General features: G+C 30.6%; 1 protein-coding gene across 1 annotated transcript; it reads right to left on the bottom strand.

Annotated features, from left to right (window-relative positions):
• Positions 1–9,173: 9,173 nt before the first annotated feature.
• On the bottom strand, positions 9,174–10,058 carry LOC100800255 (histone H2B). The gene is made up of 2 exons (XM_006591546.1): positions 9,947–10,058; positions 9,174–9,742 (listed from the first exon to the last, which is right to left on the bottom strand). Exons 1-2 carry the CDS (start codon positions 10,056–10,058, stop codon positions 9,174–9,176), a joined length of 681 nt encoding a protein of 226 aa, XP_006591609.1.
• Between the last annotated feature and the right edge of the window lie 6,773 nt (positions 10,059–16,831).

Below are 16,831 nucleotides of genomic sequence, written 5' to 3'. Positions count from 1 at the left end.
TGGCTAGGTGCTACTGACAATGCCATGTATAGGGTCATTAAAATCTGAGATGATAAGCTCTTGCGAGATCTCTATTATAGCATTACCATCATTTGGTTCAGAAATTTTTCCATCTCCAATATCAAGTATCCATTGGGAAAAGCTGTTGAGTTCACTTGAAGATAAGTTGTCCATACTAGACTGCAAACACACATTTCTTGTCAAAATTAACACCTCACAACGGTCCCATATATATGATGGATTAATCATTGAATGAAAAATATCAGATCGGTTTCCTTTTGGAATGACCGGTAAGATTTGATGAAAATCTCCATAGAAAATAATGACCTTTCCTCTTAATATTGTAGATGATTTCATTACCAAGTCCCATGATGTCTCTCAGGCTTTTATCCAGTGCTTCAAAGCAAAATTTATGGGCCATAGGTTCTTCATCACATATAATCAACTTTGTCACTTTCAAAACTCAGCTAATTCACTACCTTGGTGAATATTGCAAATTGAGTCATCAAAAGTAGAAACAAGAATCTTGAATTTAGAGTGTGCAGTTCGCCCTCTAGGTGACAACAATGATGCTATTCCACTTGACGCCACTGTTAAAACAATCTGCCCCTGACTTATTAATGCCAAAGTTAATATTTTCCACATGAAGGTTTCTCCTGTACCACCATAGCTGTATAAAAAAAATCCTACCTTCCTATTTATCCACAACTGTCATAATTTTGTCAAATATATTTCTTTGCTCATTTGTAGAAGTAGTTAAATAAAATACATCATATTAGAGAAGAAAATACAATACTTGAAATGAAAAATTTATCAATACATCTTTTATTTGTACATTTAAAAGTTTTCTTTTACCTGTAAGAGATTTAAAGTAATTATCGAATTGAGATTTCAATTCAGTAACATCATAATCTAGCTCTGCATAAATCAGACTATTTCCCAAATGTATTGTGACATAATGTTGTGGATAAGGTATCGATGGAAAGTCCTTTAGGCTTTTTCTATTTTCTTTCAATAATTTCTCAATCTCAATCAAAGTTAAATTTTGTAACTCTTGATAAGTAAACTGCAAATCTATATATAGAACACATTATAATAAGTAATCAAACACAAATAGTAAAATATAACTCATATTCGTCAATACTTGATTCAGTATTTACCTTGAATATTTGACATTCTTCTTTGCTGAAACAAAATCCCATCTGAAAGCCAATGCCAAACTTTTATCCCAACATCTCCGGGTTTATTAATGTTATTTGATAGCAGCATAGTCACGAACAGTTTCCTCAAAAAGTAACCTGAACCCCAATGCTAAGCTTCTCTATTTGCCTCAATGTATTCCTTATCATCTCCAATGAAACCCATAGCAAAACATGTTTCCTTGAAAGTTGGATATTCAATGTTTCCCACAGTCTTAATTGCTTCATAACTACATGGTCCTTTTGCAACAGTTAACATTAATATAAGAAAATATAACTCGACTGTGCTTGGAGGAACTCACATCAACCTTCCAATTGTATAACCTCACTTGGTTGGTTTCCAAGTTCTTCTAGTTTTGACATAGACAAACTTGGACACAAACTGAGAATAGGTTAGATTCTTTGCCTCCAGATATTTTTATTTGCATCCATCCAAGAGGTGAACATCGATTCGATAACACTTGGGTTTAAAAGAACATCATCAATCACTTCGTTATCTTTAAAATAGATTTCTTGTTCACTAGGTAGGTGAAAGAATAACCTTTCAACAGTTGGTTTCCTATTATGAATTGGAAAAAAATTCTCTAGCAAGCTTCTACTGGTGATATATATCTACAATCCAAGTATTTCTTAATTTCATCAACTACCCCACCAGAACATGATACTTGGTGCTCAATTGGAATGATGGTTGCTGCAATCCTATCATAACCCTTGTTGATGTACTTGAATAATTATTTAATTGAGGTACTCTGGTCACACCATTCCATGTTAATATATGCTTGGAACTTTAATAATAACATAGGATTGTAAGGGACAACAGTACAATTGCCAACTATTACACCATTTTTCAAAATAGTATGACCATTATCTTTTCGCTTGTAGACTAGATAAGCATCTTGATCAACAATGGTTGAATTTTAGAACTTTTTAGGATAATACCTAGAACACTTTCCACCTTTCATGCATGGTGATGATTTGTTGGATGAACCACTGGGACCATGAATCATGTGAGCTTTCACTAAATTGTATAACTTAGGTTCATCTTGTTCACTTGGAATTTCAACTAAAATGATTCGGTTAATATCTTCAGCAGTTGGGTATTTGCTCTATGAATGTAGGAAGATAAGCAACTGAGCATGTGGTAAACCTCGCTTTTGGAATTCAATTGTGTACATATCTATAAACAAAGCAAAATTAAACATACAACTTATAGTTCTATTGTTAAAAGATCAATGAATAATTTTTATTTTGTATTGAAAAAAAATGTGACATACATGCAACCACTTTTCCCAAAATATGTTTCTTTGTCAAGTCTTTCAAAATTTCTTCAAATTTGATTCTGAATACTCTTGACACTATATCTGGCCGGTCAGGTGCTTTCAAATTCATAGACTTCAACAGCATTTCAATTTTTGGCTAGCAGAGATTACATGTAAAAGTAACAAACAAATCTAGAAATTCAACATGGCTACATATAACCATTCCATCAAAATAAAGTTGATCCATGTAGTGTCGACCTCTTATGAATGATAAAGGTAAAATCACTCTTTTTCCTTTGCTTGAACCTTCAGTTTGGACACCTTGATGTGATTCAGTCAGGTTATAATATTTGTAAACTCTTAGTTTTGCTTGATTCCTTCTAATGAAATTAAGTCTCTCTGCCTCTAGTATTGCATAACCATCTATATGGAACTGCTAAACTCCTAGACTGAAGCAAAGTTTGTGCCTCATTTGCTCGAGTTTGGATTCTAAAACACAACTACTCCTCGATTGTAAGTCGAATCCTTTTTTGAGAAGTATGTGTTGATCGGTGAAGAACATCGTGTCGGCAACCATCTTCACCATAAAGAAACAAAAGAAGGTATTAAAAACTTAAATAGCTAGTATGCAATTCATCAATTCATTGAAATTTCCCACTCTGCATCTCCATAATAATATCTCTCTTTGAACATGTATACACATCCCTAACAATTAGGGCAACAACTTCAAATACAGATGGTATGTTATATATTCAACCATCCTTATTTCTATTAGAAATTAGCACCAGTTTCAGATCATGAACAAGTTCAATTTTTAGCCTTTCCTTTGTCATTCTAAAGGACTTTGCATGCACATTGTATTAATCTAGCATGGCTTATAACTTAGACACAATTTCAGCATCTATGTTCTTTTGGTTCCTACATTAATTAAAGTACCTTTAAGGCATTGCTAGTATAGTATCTGACACTAAGATAATAGAATAAACTACATTAAAATTTTAATTACTGTTATCAGAAGGTTTATACATACCCCATTGATTGAATTCGATTATGTATCTCATTTTCTGTATCATAAATGTATTGTTGTGCAAACTTAGGCGCATGGCTAGGAAGAGGTAACAAACTCCCTATTCGGTGACATGATTGACCTTGTATCCTTATGGTTGGTGGTTGTTTGTTGTCATTTACGACTAACTTTTATATTGAAAAGTTTCATGAAATTTATATCTTTTCCCCAATTTATGGTTCTTTTTTTGTAGATTTGTACATATTTTTATGTTTAGTTTAATTTCACTCAGCAGATATTCCTAATATTGTGAATTAATGTGGTTTAACTTCAGTTTCAGGCTAAGGGATGAAAAAGAAGAAGGTTGAAACAGCTGGTGTCTCGCTAAGCGAAGCATATGCGCTTAGCGAGTAACATCTGCTAAGCGAGACACTCAGCTCGCTTAGTGAGTGGGAAGAATCTGGAAGAGAATTTGCCATTCATGCACACGCCCAGTGCACCATCAGCTCGCTATGCGAGTCATTTGTCTCTTCTCGCACCCAGCTCGCTAAGTAAAAATCCACTAACTCGCGCTTAGCGGGAAAATAGCACTAAGCGAGCTTTCAGGATCAAAAAACCCTTAAAAGACTGAAGTTGACAAAAAATAAGGAGAGTTCTCAGAGTTTTAGTAGAGGAGAGACGTAACAGAGCCAAAAAACAAAATGAGAGAGAAGAGCTTGGACAAAAAGCTTTAGCCTTTGAGAGATTTTGAGTGATTGTTAGGTTTCTAGAGGTGGAGGAGACATCCCCACAACTTTGTAATCTTACTTATCCTTCCAAAACCTGTTCTTGGACTGAAAGGTGCTAACTTGCAATGGAAGGCTAACTCTCTTGTTGGGGGTTTCTGCTAAACTTTGATGTAAAATCATTTACTATCTATTTAAAGTTGTTATTATGTGTTCATTGCTTCTATCTGCACTTAATTCTTACATGCTTGTGGCTTGATCACCCATTTGTATGTAAAGTTAGGATTTTTGACATTGAAAAGTGTTTTAAATCTTTAGAACTGGATATAGCAGGCTAGAGAACTGTATCTCTGGACATGGAGTGCAGGGATTTAGTTTATATTATGTCGTATTCTTAATGCAACTCGTTTATGCTAAGTTCAACGAGGGATCTAGAACGAAGTTTAAATAGAGTTAGGCCATTCACTCGAGGAATCGTGGTTTAGGAGAGTTGTTTTCGGAATAGAACACTAAAACAGTTTTAAATAGAGAAAAATACTTAGTAACACCAAGTAGGTTCAGTAGGAAGACACAACGTTTTAATCATCTGTTTATCTCTCACATTTAGATAGTTAATTTAGTAGTTAAATTAGAACTATAAACTCAATTTCTTTTTATATTTACTGACTTTATACAAATGTTTACCTACTGAATGAATGCTCTTTGAATGAAACAAGTTCCCTATGATTTGATACTCGATTCTTACCATTTTATATTACTTCTGCGACTCGGTACACTTGTCGATTAGCCTCGTTGACCAGTGAAACAAGTTTAAGTATTTCAGTGAACGAACAGTGGCCCTGCACCATTGTTAATAGATTTATCAAGCTTATCCCCCGGTGATTTAAATGCAAACATCATATTATAGATCCTAATATGTTGTTGATAATTTCTACTATCATTAGCATTGTTATCAAATAGAAGATGTTGAAGCAGAGGAGGTGGATCTTTCAAAAGAGGGAGTTAAACTTTGCCATCACCATAACAAAGATAAAATTTAGGGATTGTAGTGTGTTTGTGTTTCCATGTTCTTTCTTGATACCACATATAAGCTTGACAATGTGTACATTGGATTATTGGATCCCCAATACCAAAATATCCTACAATGAATAAAACTGATATTAAATATTAAGACTCTAATTAAATTGATAACCAATATACAATATACAATACCTTATAGTAGGTCATCAACAAAAACTGTTGTGGGATTGGTAAATAGGTCATCTTCCTCACAATCAAAATTATTTTCAGAAATTAAGTCTGCATTATGAAGAAAAAAATTGTTTGTAACATGGATAAACTAATCAGGTGACAAAAAACATACCAAAGCTCTTAATTATTTTTACTCTTGTACCTTGTATCTGTTCCAATTGAGGAGAAGATCTGATATATTCTGCATTGTTATCTGCATCAAGATCAGTGTTTTCATCTAAAAAATTGGTATTTGTTGTTCCTTCAGAAGATCGCAGTGTTGATGTTGAACAGTTCAAATTTGAAAAATCTTCCACCAGATTGCAGGATTTCTCAGTGTGATCAGTAGTGGAGTTATTCACATTGGAAGCATCAAACCTTGACATTAAATTGACCCTTGCCAAGAGCATCCCAGTTGTGCATCGATGACTTTGAAAATAATTATAAGTGTGACTTGGTTGAGTGACACTTGATTAATATGATTATTAATCTTAAATTGTTGACTAATTATGTTTGGTGTTATATCACCTAGTGATGTCCTTCTTCTGAAATGTGTCTTAGCACATAATTTTTTACTTTTTTCTCCAGTTGAAGGTTTACAAACACGTTTGTCACGTAATATAATCTTCCTTTTCAGTCATGTTTGAGTTGCATCATTGTTCCTGGAATTGTTCTCTTTATCCATTATCCTGGACAATAAAAGTATATTAGTTCACTTGGTTTAGTTTATTTTCATGTATGTTCAATCTTAATTCTGAAATGCAGGTTCCTAGTCTTATAAACAATGAAAAAGAATAAAAATATAAATCGAAAGGATGAAATAGAAACAAAGCTCAAAACTTAGTATTAAGTATATCATATGCCACTAAACTAAGCATTATAATACCACGTGACATTTTATTAAACCTAAATAAAAAGAAATATTTAAATGTTTCGGGAAACATCAACTAAAATAAGAACAAAAAATGACATAAAAAAAGAAACACAACAAATCAGCAAGCTAGTGCATTTCATCATAGAAAAGAAAAACTTTTACAGGAAAATGATTTTTCTTAAACAAAAAAAAAATATAACCAAACCGGTGTAGAAACATCCAAAATCATAAGAAAGCAAAGAAAATGAACATCTATACGAACCAATGACCTTTTTAGGTAAAAATAAATTTCATGTTTGAAACAAACTGGTGTGAAGTCTGAAAGAAATTATTGTGAAGAAGCTTCTTGGGTCCTTCAAGTTTAATAAGATCTTATTCAAACGAAACTCGAAAAGACAATCTAGTCAAGCCTTATACCAAAAAAGGAACAATATACAAAAATTGGAACTAAAAAATTAAACCAAAAAAGACCTTGATTCTATTTCAAACATTTTGTCAAACACCTCATAAGCAAAACAAATTTCAACAATTAAAATAAGCAAAAGCAAAACAAATTTCAACAATTAAAATAAGCAAAAGCAAAACTAATTTTAGATAAAAATAAATTTCATGTTTAAAACAAACCGGTGTGAAGTTTGAAAGAAACTACTATGAAGAAGCTTCTCGGGTCCTTCAAGCTTAATAAGATCTTGTTCAAATGAAACACAGAAATACAACCCAGTCAAGCCTTTTACAAAAAAAGGGAACAATATACAAAAACTGAAACTAAAAAATTAAACAAAAAAAAACCTTGATTCTATTGGAAACATTTTGTTAAACACCTCATAAGCAAAACAAATTTCAACAATTAAAATAAGCAAAAGCAAGACTAATTTTAGGTAAAAATATATTCCATGTTTGAAACAAACTGGTGTAAAGTCTGAAAGAAACTATTGTGAAGAAGTTTCTCGAGTCCTTCAAGCTTAATAAGATCATGTTCAAACGAAACATAGAAATGCAACCTAGTCAAGCCTTATACCAAAAAAAGAACAATATACAAAAACTGAAACTAAAAAATTAAACCAAAAAAAGATCTTGATTTTATTAGAAACATTTTGTCAAACACCTCATAAGCAAAACAAATTTCAATAATTAAAGTAAGCAAAAGTAAGACTAAAAGACACCAGCAAAAATCTGAAACGTATATCAAATAAAAATTCCATAGCGGAGGTGGCGGCGCAACGACGGAGTGAGATCGACGAAGAGAGGAAAAAGGAAAATGGTTTTGGTTGGAGATGATGAAGCGTGACGGTAGTAGTGCGACAATGCTGTTTGTTGGTGGTCGGAGGTTGGTCATGGTGGAGAGTTGGTAGTTATGGTGGTGCGGTGGCTTTTAAGGGAGGTTGTTAGCGGTGATGTTGGTAGAGAATTTTGAATTTTAAATTGAATAGAAGGGTGAGTAGAAGAAACTAAAAAGACAAAAAAAACCCTAAAATTTAACACGTGTTAGACAACCAAAAAACGATAGAATTGAGTTTTCTGCAGCCTAAAAAATGAATAGATAGAAAGTAGATAAAAGAAAACTATTTGCGCCCGGCCATGAACTAACTGGCTTCACTACAAGTTCATTTTTCAGCTAGCCCAAGTAAGAAGGGTCAAAATAAATTAATGGAATGTATATCCTGGCCCAACTCACTAAAAAATGAGTTAAATAAGATAATTATTTAACATATCTCTTTGTTTAGTGCATTCCAAATACATAACAATTAAACACATTGTAATACAATGTATTATTAAACAGATAATAAAACTTCTATTACAGACTACCTAATCCGTAACGCAATTGGGAATATCACCCTTCCCCCGTAAAGATGATGATAGGGATTAGTATAGTATTTCGATATCTTACACACAAACGAATATAATTTCCACAATGTCTTATCGAACTTGAAAAAAAAAGAGAAAAAATATTAAGATATGAAAGTTCATTTCCTTTTGTTGTTATATATTGAATGAATTCTAAATATCATTTCTCAGCTATTAAGGATAATACATTATTCTTGCTAGAGAATACTAAAATAAATAAATATATATATATATATCAAGGAATGAACCAAATAGCATCGTGCCGACTCAATTTTATAAATAGAGCTAATCTTTATTTGCAATAAATATACAAACAATAATATTACATGTATACTTTATAATTGAAACAATAATAATATGAGTATAGTATAAATATACAATCAGTACATTTATCCTTTCCCGTTTTGAAACAAAATGGACTAAACGCACATACAAAAAAAAGAGACATATAATATCTCTAAAAAAAGTTGTTGCTATACTAAGAAACGAAGGTTAAATTAGACTCAGCAACCAATAGGTTCGTGTATAATTAACTTACACCTATTACGTTCCCTGCTGTTATGCTCATCAATTCCTCAGTAACAACATGGGACAAAATCAGATGTCCTTTACTTATTTTAATGTCAGTATCTTTGCCGGTCTCATTCTTCGTTGTCTTTCATAAATATTAATTTTGAAGTGTTAAAAATACAGCAATACCCTTCCACCGCGTAGAATGTTGTGAAATATGAACTAAACTACTGTTGAACAACCCATAAAATCAGTCAAAATTGAAGTAGCTACTTGCATTACACATAGACAAGGTCACAAGGATAACAGTTAATAATCTACAATTCTAACCCTATGAAGCAGCCATACACAAAATAGGCAACCATTCCATTTTTCAGCTGCTTCTCCAAAATGCAAAAACAACACATCGATCTCTAGCTAGTTAACACATTACATACCAACTAACGATTAACCATATAACTAAGTACATATTTATATATCAACACCATAGATTTAAATTTTAAACAAAGGAATCTTGTGTATGCTTCATGCATCATAGGATGTGTAGTTGTTAACAGCTTTGACCCCTTCAGCAATAGCATGCTTTTCAAGCTCTCCTGGGAGAACCAGCCTCACTACTCCTTGAATCTCCCTTGAAGACAATGTCATGTGTCCAGTGTAGTCCGTCAGCTTAGAAACCTCAAAAGTCAGCCTCTCAAACATGTCATTCATCAAGTTGTTCAGAGCAGTCATGCACTTGGAAGAAATTCCCATTTCAGGGTGCACTTGCTTCAACACCCCATACACATACCTCTGGTACCCTTCAATATTTCTCTTTTTTCTCCCTCTTTTTTTCTCCTTTCCATTTTGCTCTTTTGCGGTCTTACTCTTATTCTTCTCCTCTTTGGCTTCCTCATTCACTACTCCCTTTTGCTCTTCCTCTTGATTTTGGACTCCACCATCTTGATGAGTATTATTCTCTTGCTCAGCTTTGTTTTCAGTGGTGATGTCAGAATTAGGTGAAACCTTCTGTGCTTGAGGAATCACTTCTTGAATGGGAATGATCACCACATGCTCTTGGCTACCTACTTCTTCTTCCTCAGTTGTTTGAGTATCTTTTTTTCAACGGGTTAGTCTTTTGCCTACAACAGAAACTTGCACAATTGATTCCACAACTTTCTTGGTGGATCTCACCACCAACTTCTCAGCACGTTTTGGAGCCATTCACTGTTATTCTTTCTCTTAACCCTTCAAGCGTTTTTTTAGAAAAATGAAGAGAGTAATTAATTGATGAGTATGTTTAATAGAATAAACCAAACCTTCAGGGGATTCTAGAGGTTGACGTGTGGCACCAAGTGTCAAATTCCTAGGAACCAAGTAAATACGTGGGGTTAAAAGTGAATGGCAAGTTCTGGAGAGAGGATGTGCCATTGTGTTTATGGTATTGACACCTACAAGAGAAAACTATGACACTTCTTTATAGTATGCACAACAAAAGAATGATATTTTATATGTATTATTTTAAAAGATCTTGAGACGATACATCCATGTCATTTTTCAAGAACCATCCTTCAAAATTGATATAAAAATTCTTGGGGTTTCAAGAGATGAACGAGCATGATTGCAAATTGCAACATTCCTATCTTTGTTAAAATATTAATAAACAAGCATGGTCCTGACTGATTCCAGTCTCTCAAGTAGATTTAGGAAAATACTGTACTACTAGAACTTCTTGATGAATTTGGCAAACCGTTCAATATAGCTTGCAACTTCCACAAGAAGCAGAAAGAAAAAAAAAATTGGTAACCTGCACTGACAGGTTTAGGATTCGATTTTTTAAATGATATATATATATATATATATATATATATATATATATATATATATATATATATATATATATAAAAAGTTCATTTTTTCCAAAAATAATTTTTTTAAAATTACTCTTCGTTTTTATAATTTATTTTCTTAAAATCTAATGGTTATAATAAATAACTTTAACCATTAAATCTTAACAAAATAAATAATAAGGATAAAGAATAACTCTAAATTTAGAGGAAGTGAATCTCCCATATATATATATATAAAAAAATTAATACAATAAATTTTTAGAGAGGATATGAATATCAATTTTAAAATATAAATAATTATAAAAACTAAGTGAATAATTTAACCAATTATAAAAAATGATTGTTAAAGTTTTTATTTTATTTTAAATGAAGTGAAATTCTTCTATAATTTGCCTTCGATGGAAGGGAGTTATATCTACTTTATCCTATTTAGTTGTAACTTGTATAACAAGGTGATTGAGATTGACATCTCATTAAATATGTTCAAACAAACTTTTAAAGAAGATTCAATAAAAATTGTTTTTCATCACAAACATTGCAATATTCAACTATTCAGATTGGATTTCATCATTTCATAACGTAGTTGTGTACATCAAGCCTAATCCACTGTTTTGGGTCTGATTTACACATCAATTTTATTTTTTTTCTCATTGTTCAAAATGAGTGATGGACATTACTTTGTGCACCAAGTAAATTGCTGGTACACCCTACAAATTATACGCAATTCCAATTTTGTCCTTCCATAAAACTGATATAGATTGGTAATCCGTAATCCTCGTATGGATTGGTCCAAATGATTTTTTTCTTAATTTTTTTCTAAAATATGTTTTACGAATTAATTTAAAATTAATGATCCATGCAGGAATCAAACATGTGAATTTCACATTATTAGCACGACACTCTAACCAACTGAGCTAATAAGTTAATTATGTTATAAAATAATTAATATCGTTATATATAACACTAAAATTTCTAATGTATATTTAATGCACATGTAAATTTAGATAATAAATTTTGTGACAATTAATTTTGATCTAATAATTAATTTTTTTACATATATAAATTTTTATTAAACCTATGATTTTTATTTAAAATTTATATATGTAAAAAAATACATTATGGATTGACCAATCCGTATGAAACCTATGATCTAATAACGCGAAAGTCACAAGTTCAATTTCACCATGGGCCATTAATTTTAAATTAATTATAGATTGACCAATCCGTATAAGACTTACGAATTGTCAATCCATATCTTCTTTAAAGAAGGGCAAAATTGGAATTGTGCTGTTGTGCTGGGTGTACCAGCAATTGTGCTGTTTCACAAAAGAAAAACCCATGATTGATCCATATATAGCTGGTCATTTAGAAGCCCACAAGGGTAGTGTTGAATTCTAAACTAAAGGCCCATAATCATATAATAGCCGGAAAATGAGGGCATGTATGTATATGTATGCATGTATATGCTTATGCCTAGTAATGAACTAGAGTTTTTGTTCTCGTGGGTGTGTCTTGGTCCCCACGGATAGCAAAGCGATTATATCTTGACCGTGACTTTTGGGCATATAAAGTTAATCAATAGTCGAGCAGGTTTCTCTGTCTCCCTCTCTATGTTGTTCACTTGCTTTGTTTCCTTCCTTTTCCTTTCCATTTATTTTTGCTTTTCTACCCAATCAAATACCGAATATTTCTTATTATTTCACTAATATTTGATAGACGCATTCTATTTTATATTCAATATATTTTAAAAATAGAATATAACGAAACACAACGTCAAAAATTGGTACATTTTAAGGTCACATGCTAAACGCTACCTAATTTTTCTTCTGAGTAATAGGGACTGAGCTATGTTATCTATTTTTACATCGATGCAATTCTAGCATTTTTTTTATTTTCTTTCTAAGCTTAAAAAAAACACTCCATTACAGGATTAAAAGAGGGGGGAAACACTCGTACTCTTCAATAACTTCTATTTAATTTCTATTTTCCTTGGTGCAAGCAAGTGTTTTACCTTTTTTTCACGAGTGAAGTCGTAAAGCTTTCTTTTGTTCTTGTAAGTAACTTCAGCAAAAACATACAAAACATAAACATCCAAAATGTATATTTTGAATAAACTGTGACTCTAATTAATAACCAAAGCAACAGCTGAGAGGTATTTGAATGATATCCAACCGGGGATTGTTGAATAGCTGAGTATCCTTTTGTGTAGAAATTATTACATAGTTTCGAATCACAATTGTTTATTGTCCTGATTAATTTTTGTATAATATATAATCGGGTTTTTTAATTTACAAGAAAAAAAAAATAAAACTCAATTATTTGTTATGTGAAAATTGATTGACACTGTGATGATATAATAATTTCTACAATTTGTGGGGTCGTCTCTTATATTATCTGTACGAAGCAGAATTACAGTAACTCTGAAAGCATCAGATCATAAAGGTGCACTTACTGCTTCCTCGCAGCATATTGTTTATGGGGACATGGATGAGGATTCTTTTATTTGACATGATAGGTCATGTACAAGTAGAAGTGCTATATCTATATTTCTCATTAATTTTTTAAAGCCTCGCTTTTTATGTTATCTATTAAAAAACGAATATAAACAAAACTTGCATATGGTACGCCACGTGAAATTTGAACATGAGACAATCCATGGCCATGGAATAAACAGTAGATCAGTGAAGAGTAGAAGGTGATATGGATATGGATGTGGTTTGAGTTAAGTTGATTCGATATCTAAAGAGAATGAAATTTTATATAATAAATTAGATTATGATGATAGAGAATTCTTAGAATGCAACAGCCAAAAACACAATATATGTGATCGATTGAATTGCAAACTTATTGACATCTATTTTTTTTTTTTCGTTCTTCCCATATGGAAGTTATCATAAAAAAAAGTGAAGATAAATAAGCATAGAGAGAAGTGCTGAAACTCCAATAAAGTTGGAGATGATTATAATTCAAGTGAGGATATATTCACCCACAATTATTCACTAAGAACTTTCATACACTCCTACATCTCTTGTTAACTCTAGTAAGCTCGAACATGGATTGGAAGAAAGACTCTACCTCTTCATGCCTTACTAAATAGCTCAACCCACTTGATGATGATCTTTTCACGCGTGAAGAAAACGGTGGCATTGCCCTTTTAATTCTTTTCTTTCTTGGAGCAAGTGGGCATTTTTTAACTATGGGAATCTTGTAACCTGACCCAGTTGGAGTTTTGCACTCTTCAAACTCTTCAATTCCCTCTTGTGCTATAACCACCCTTATCTTTGCATCTTCTCCTTCCTCTTCTTGTTTACAAACACTTGATTCTTCTTCCACTTGTGGAGGAATTGGTTGCTCTGTTGTTGACCCTTTAGTAGTAGTAGACATGGAGTTTCACTAATACACACACAAGCAAAAGAGTTTATGTGTAAGCAATATGCAATACGTTAGATATTCATGAAAAAAGTAGAGTGAGTACATGGAAAATTGGAAGCTTTTTGGCTATTGAATTTTGTACCTTTTGCCCTTTGGTTGTTCAAAGATTTGTTTTAGAACTTTTTGCTTGAAGATTGAAACTTGAAACAGGGATGTCAGTGCTGCCGTGCGGTTATAGTTGCGAACGACAAGTCCATGTGAGAACAAGTCTAAGTTGGCAAGAAAGGCACTCTTCGGATCCTATTTCTGTTAGTACGTGTTGGACTCATTCGGGTAGCTAGCTAGCCTTACCTTATATGCCTCATCTGTGACCATATTGGATAGTAACTTTGTATTGGTTGCAAACAAAGTTTGATCAAATTGGTAAGAAATAAACTCATTTCTCATGAGGTTGATTCTCGTTGTGAATGTAAATATTTTATTGATAAACAATCTATAAGTACTTTTGTATGTGTTTTTTGAATTTTAAGACATATTATAGCCTGAAAACTTAATTCACCTAAATTTTATCTTATAAAAAAACTTTTGTATTTTTAAATCTTATAAAATAAGTATTCTATAGCGTGTGAAATCCACGTGATAATATAAAAATAAATGTTCATTTTATACGATTAACATTTATTTTGAATATATAAATTATATTTCATAATATATATATATATATATATATATATATAAATTATATTTTATATTTATGACAAATAATTTACATTGTGATTAGAGGTGGAAATGAGCCAAGTCAAGTCAAGCTTTACTAGGCTTGAACTCGACTTGAGTTAAATACGGAAGGCTTAAGCTTGACTCATTACCTATCATAGACTTTTTTTAAAGGCTCGACTCGGCTTACCTAAAAGTCTGGCTTGGCCTACGAGCCTATTTAAAAATCTGCTTAAAGACGTCTTTAATCAATTAATTGTTTTAAAACCTAGTAAAATACTAACAAAAAAAATAAACTTATAAAATTTCGTATAAGTAATGTACAAATCCAAAAATAATGATAAACAAAATCATATTGAATTCAAGTTATTAAAACATAAAGTATATCAAAAGAAAATGAAAAAAAAGAACATAATATTAAAAAAATATATGGATTAGAGATGATTTATACTAATATAGCCAAATAAAAATATTTAAATTGTCTGAAAATGTCTTTACAAAACATTTTTTTCTTTGGAAGTATTAATCTGATTGCATTATCTTTTTAACTTAAGTCTTTTTCTTTTTGAAAATTTTTCACATGCAAGTGAACTCTCTCAACACTACTTTATGTCACTTCATCCTGTCATTCATAATGTCATAAAAATGGTATAGATAATAGTTATTATTATTCTTCTTACTATTATTATTACTTAAACAAGCCGGCTTGTCAAGCTTAACAAGCTCTTTTTATAGTTTGACTTTGGCCTTTTTATCTAAAAAAAACTTTTTAAAAAGTTTGAGTTTGACCTTTATAGTAAATAAGCCAAGCTGAGCCGAGCCTTAAATAGACCGAGCCATAAGCTCTTGACAAGCGGCTCGGCTCATTTCCATCCCTAATTGTGATATTGATGATTTCTAAAAAAAAGATTGAAATTCAATTTAAAAATAAATATAAAAAGGATAGATTAAAAAAATAATAGCAAGTTCAGAAAAATCCTTAAAACTGATTTGGTTTAGTTGAAGAAAGACTCTTAAAACACTTTCATTAAATAATAATTCCTATAAACATTCTAATTCAATATAGTTATTATATTTTATATATAAAAACTAATTTTATCCTAATGATTTGTTAAAATATCAATATAAAAAGTGTCATGTATTAATAAAGAAATTTTTTTTTCTTGTAAATGAGTAGATTTTGACTTTGATCTTTAAAATATTTTTCCTTCATTTTTATTCATCTAAAAATTGAAACCATTATTTTTACTTTCTTAAAAACGAGCAAATTTTGATTTTGAATATTGTAAAAAAAATTGGCATTAATCTCTCCAACTTTTGAAATTATGGTTTTGTAATCTTTAGCATTCATTTTATAATAGATAAATAACATTTACTTTAAACTTTTTTTTTCATAGTCACATAATGGCATGACATCATATAGACATGTACATGTTATTGTGTGCCACCTAGGATGACCACATTACCTTTCATTAGACACATAAGTAGTTAACACTGATATATGACAGTAGGAATAACAAATAAATATTAGCAATTTATATTTTAAAGAAATAAAAATATTAAATCTTTTTTATAGAAACTCTAAACAAAACTTGTCAATATTGTAGGGTTAATACTAAAAAATGTTTATCATTTTAATTATTTTTGTTGATATAATTAATTTTTGTCTACTTATTTATTAGTATAAATATTGTAATTATATATGTTAACAATACAAAGCATTATATTAATAATAAAAGGAAATGATATTTGAATTCTCTAAAATATGAATAAGTGCACTTTAGTTAGAAAATAAAGTATATATATATATATATATATATATATATAGTTATTTTTTTTACTTAATGTTGATTATTGTACTTTATGCTCTAAAATATATTTCTCACCTTAAGTTAAATTTTATAAAATGATGATATATATTAATTATTTATATCAACAAATTCGTTTGTTAGGATAATTCAACATACTATTAACAAATACACTAGTAATATTGATAGTAAGTGTTTAATTTTTATCAATTAGACATCATATTAACAAAAATAATATTAACAACTAAACTTAAAAAAAATATTATTTACTAAGGGGTAGAAAAACATTAAGCATTAGGTTTATTTCCGTTGATATATATATATATATATATATATATATATATATATATATATATATATATATATATATATATATATATATATATATATATATATATATATATATATATATATATATATATATATATATATATATATATATATATATATATATATG

This window comes from Glycine max, chromosome 11 (assembly GCF_000004515.6).
Source record: "Glycine max cultivar Williams 82 chromosome 11, Glycine_max_v4.0, whole genome shotgun sequence".
Lineage (NCBI taxonomy): Eukaryota > Viridiplantae > Streptophyta > Magnoliopsida > Fabales > Fabaceae > Glycine > Glycine max.
The sequence above is the reverse complement of the archived record's forward strand: the minus strand, read 5'-3'. Positions and strand labels throughout refer to the sequence as shown.

What these genes read in the sequence shown, in the direction of transcription:
- LOC100800255 (XM_006591546.1), bottom strand. Translation starts at nt 10,058, where the DNA reads ATGGCACATCCTCTCTCCAGAACTTGCCATTCACTTTTAACCCCACGT. An exon ending in ACCTCTAGAATCCCCTGAAG is followed by an intron (nt 9,743 to 9,946) that starts GTTTGGTTTATT and finishes GTTGAAAAAAAG; the next exon opens with ATACTCAAACAACTGAGGAA.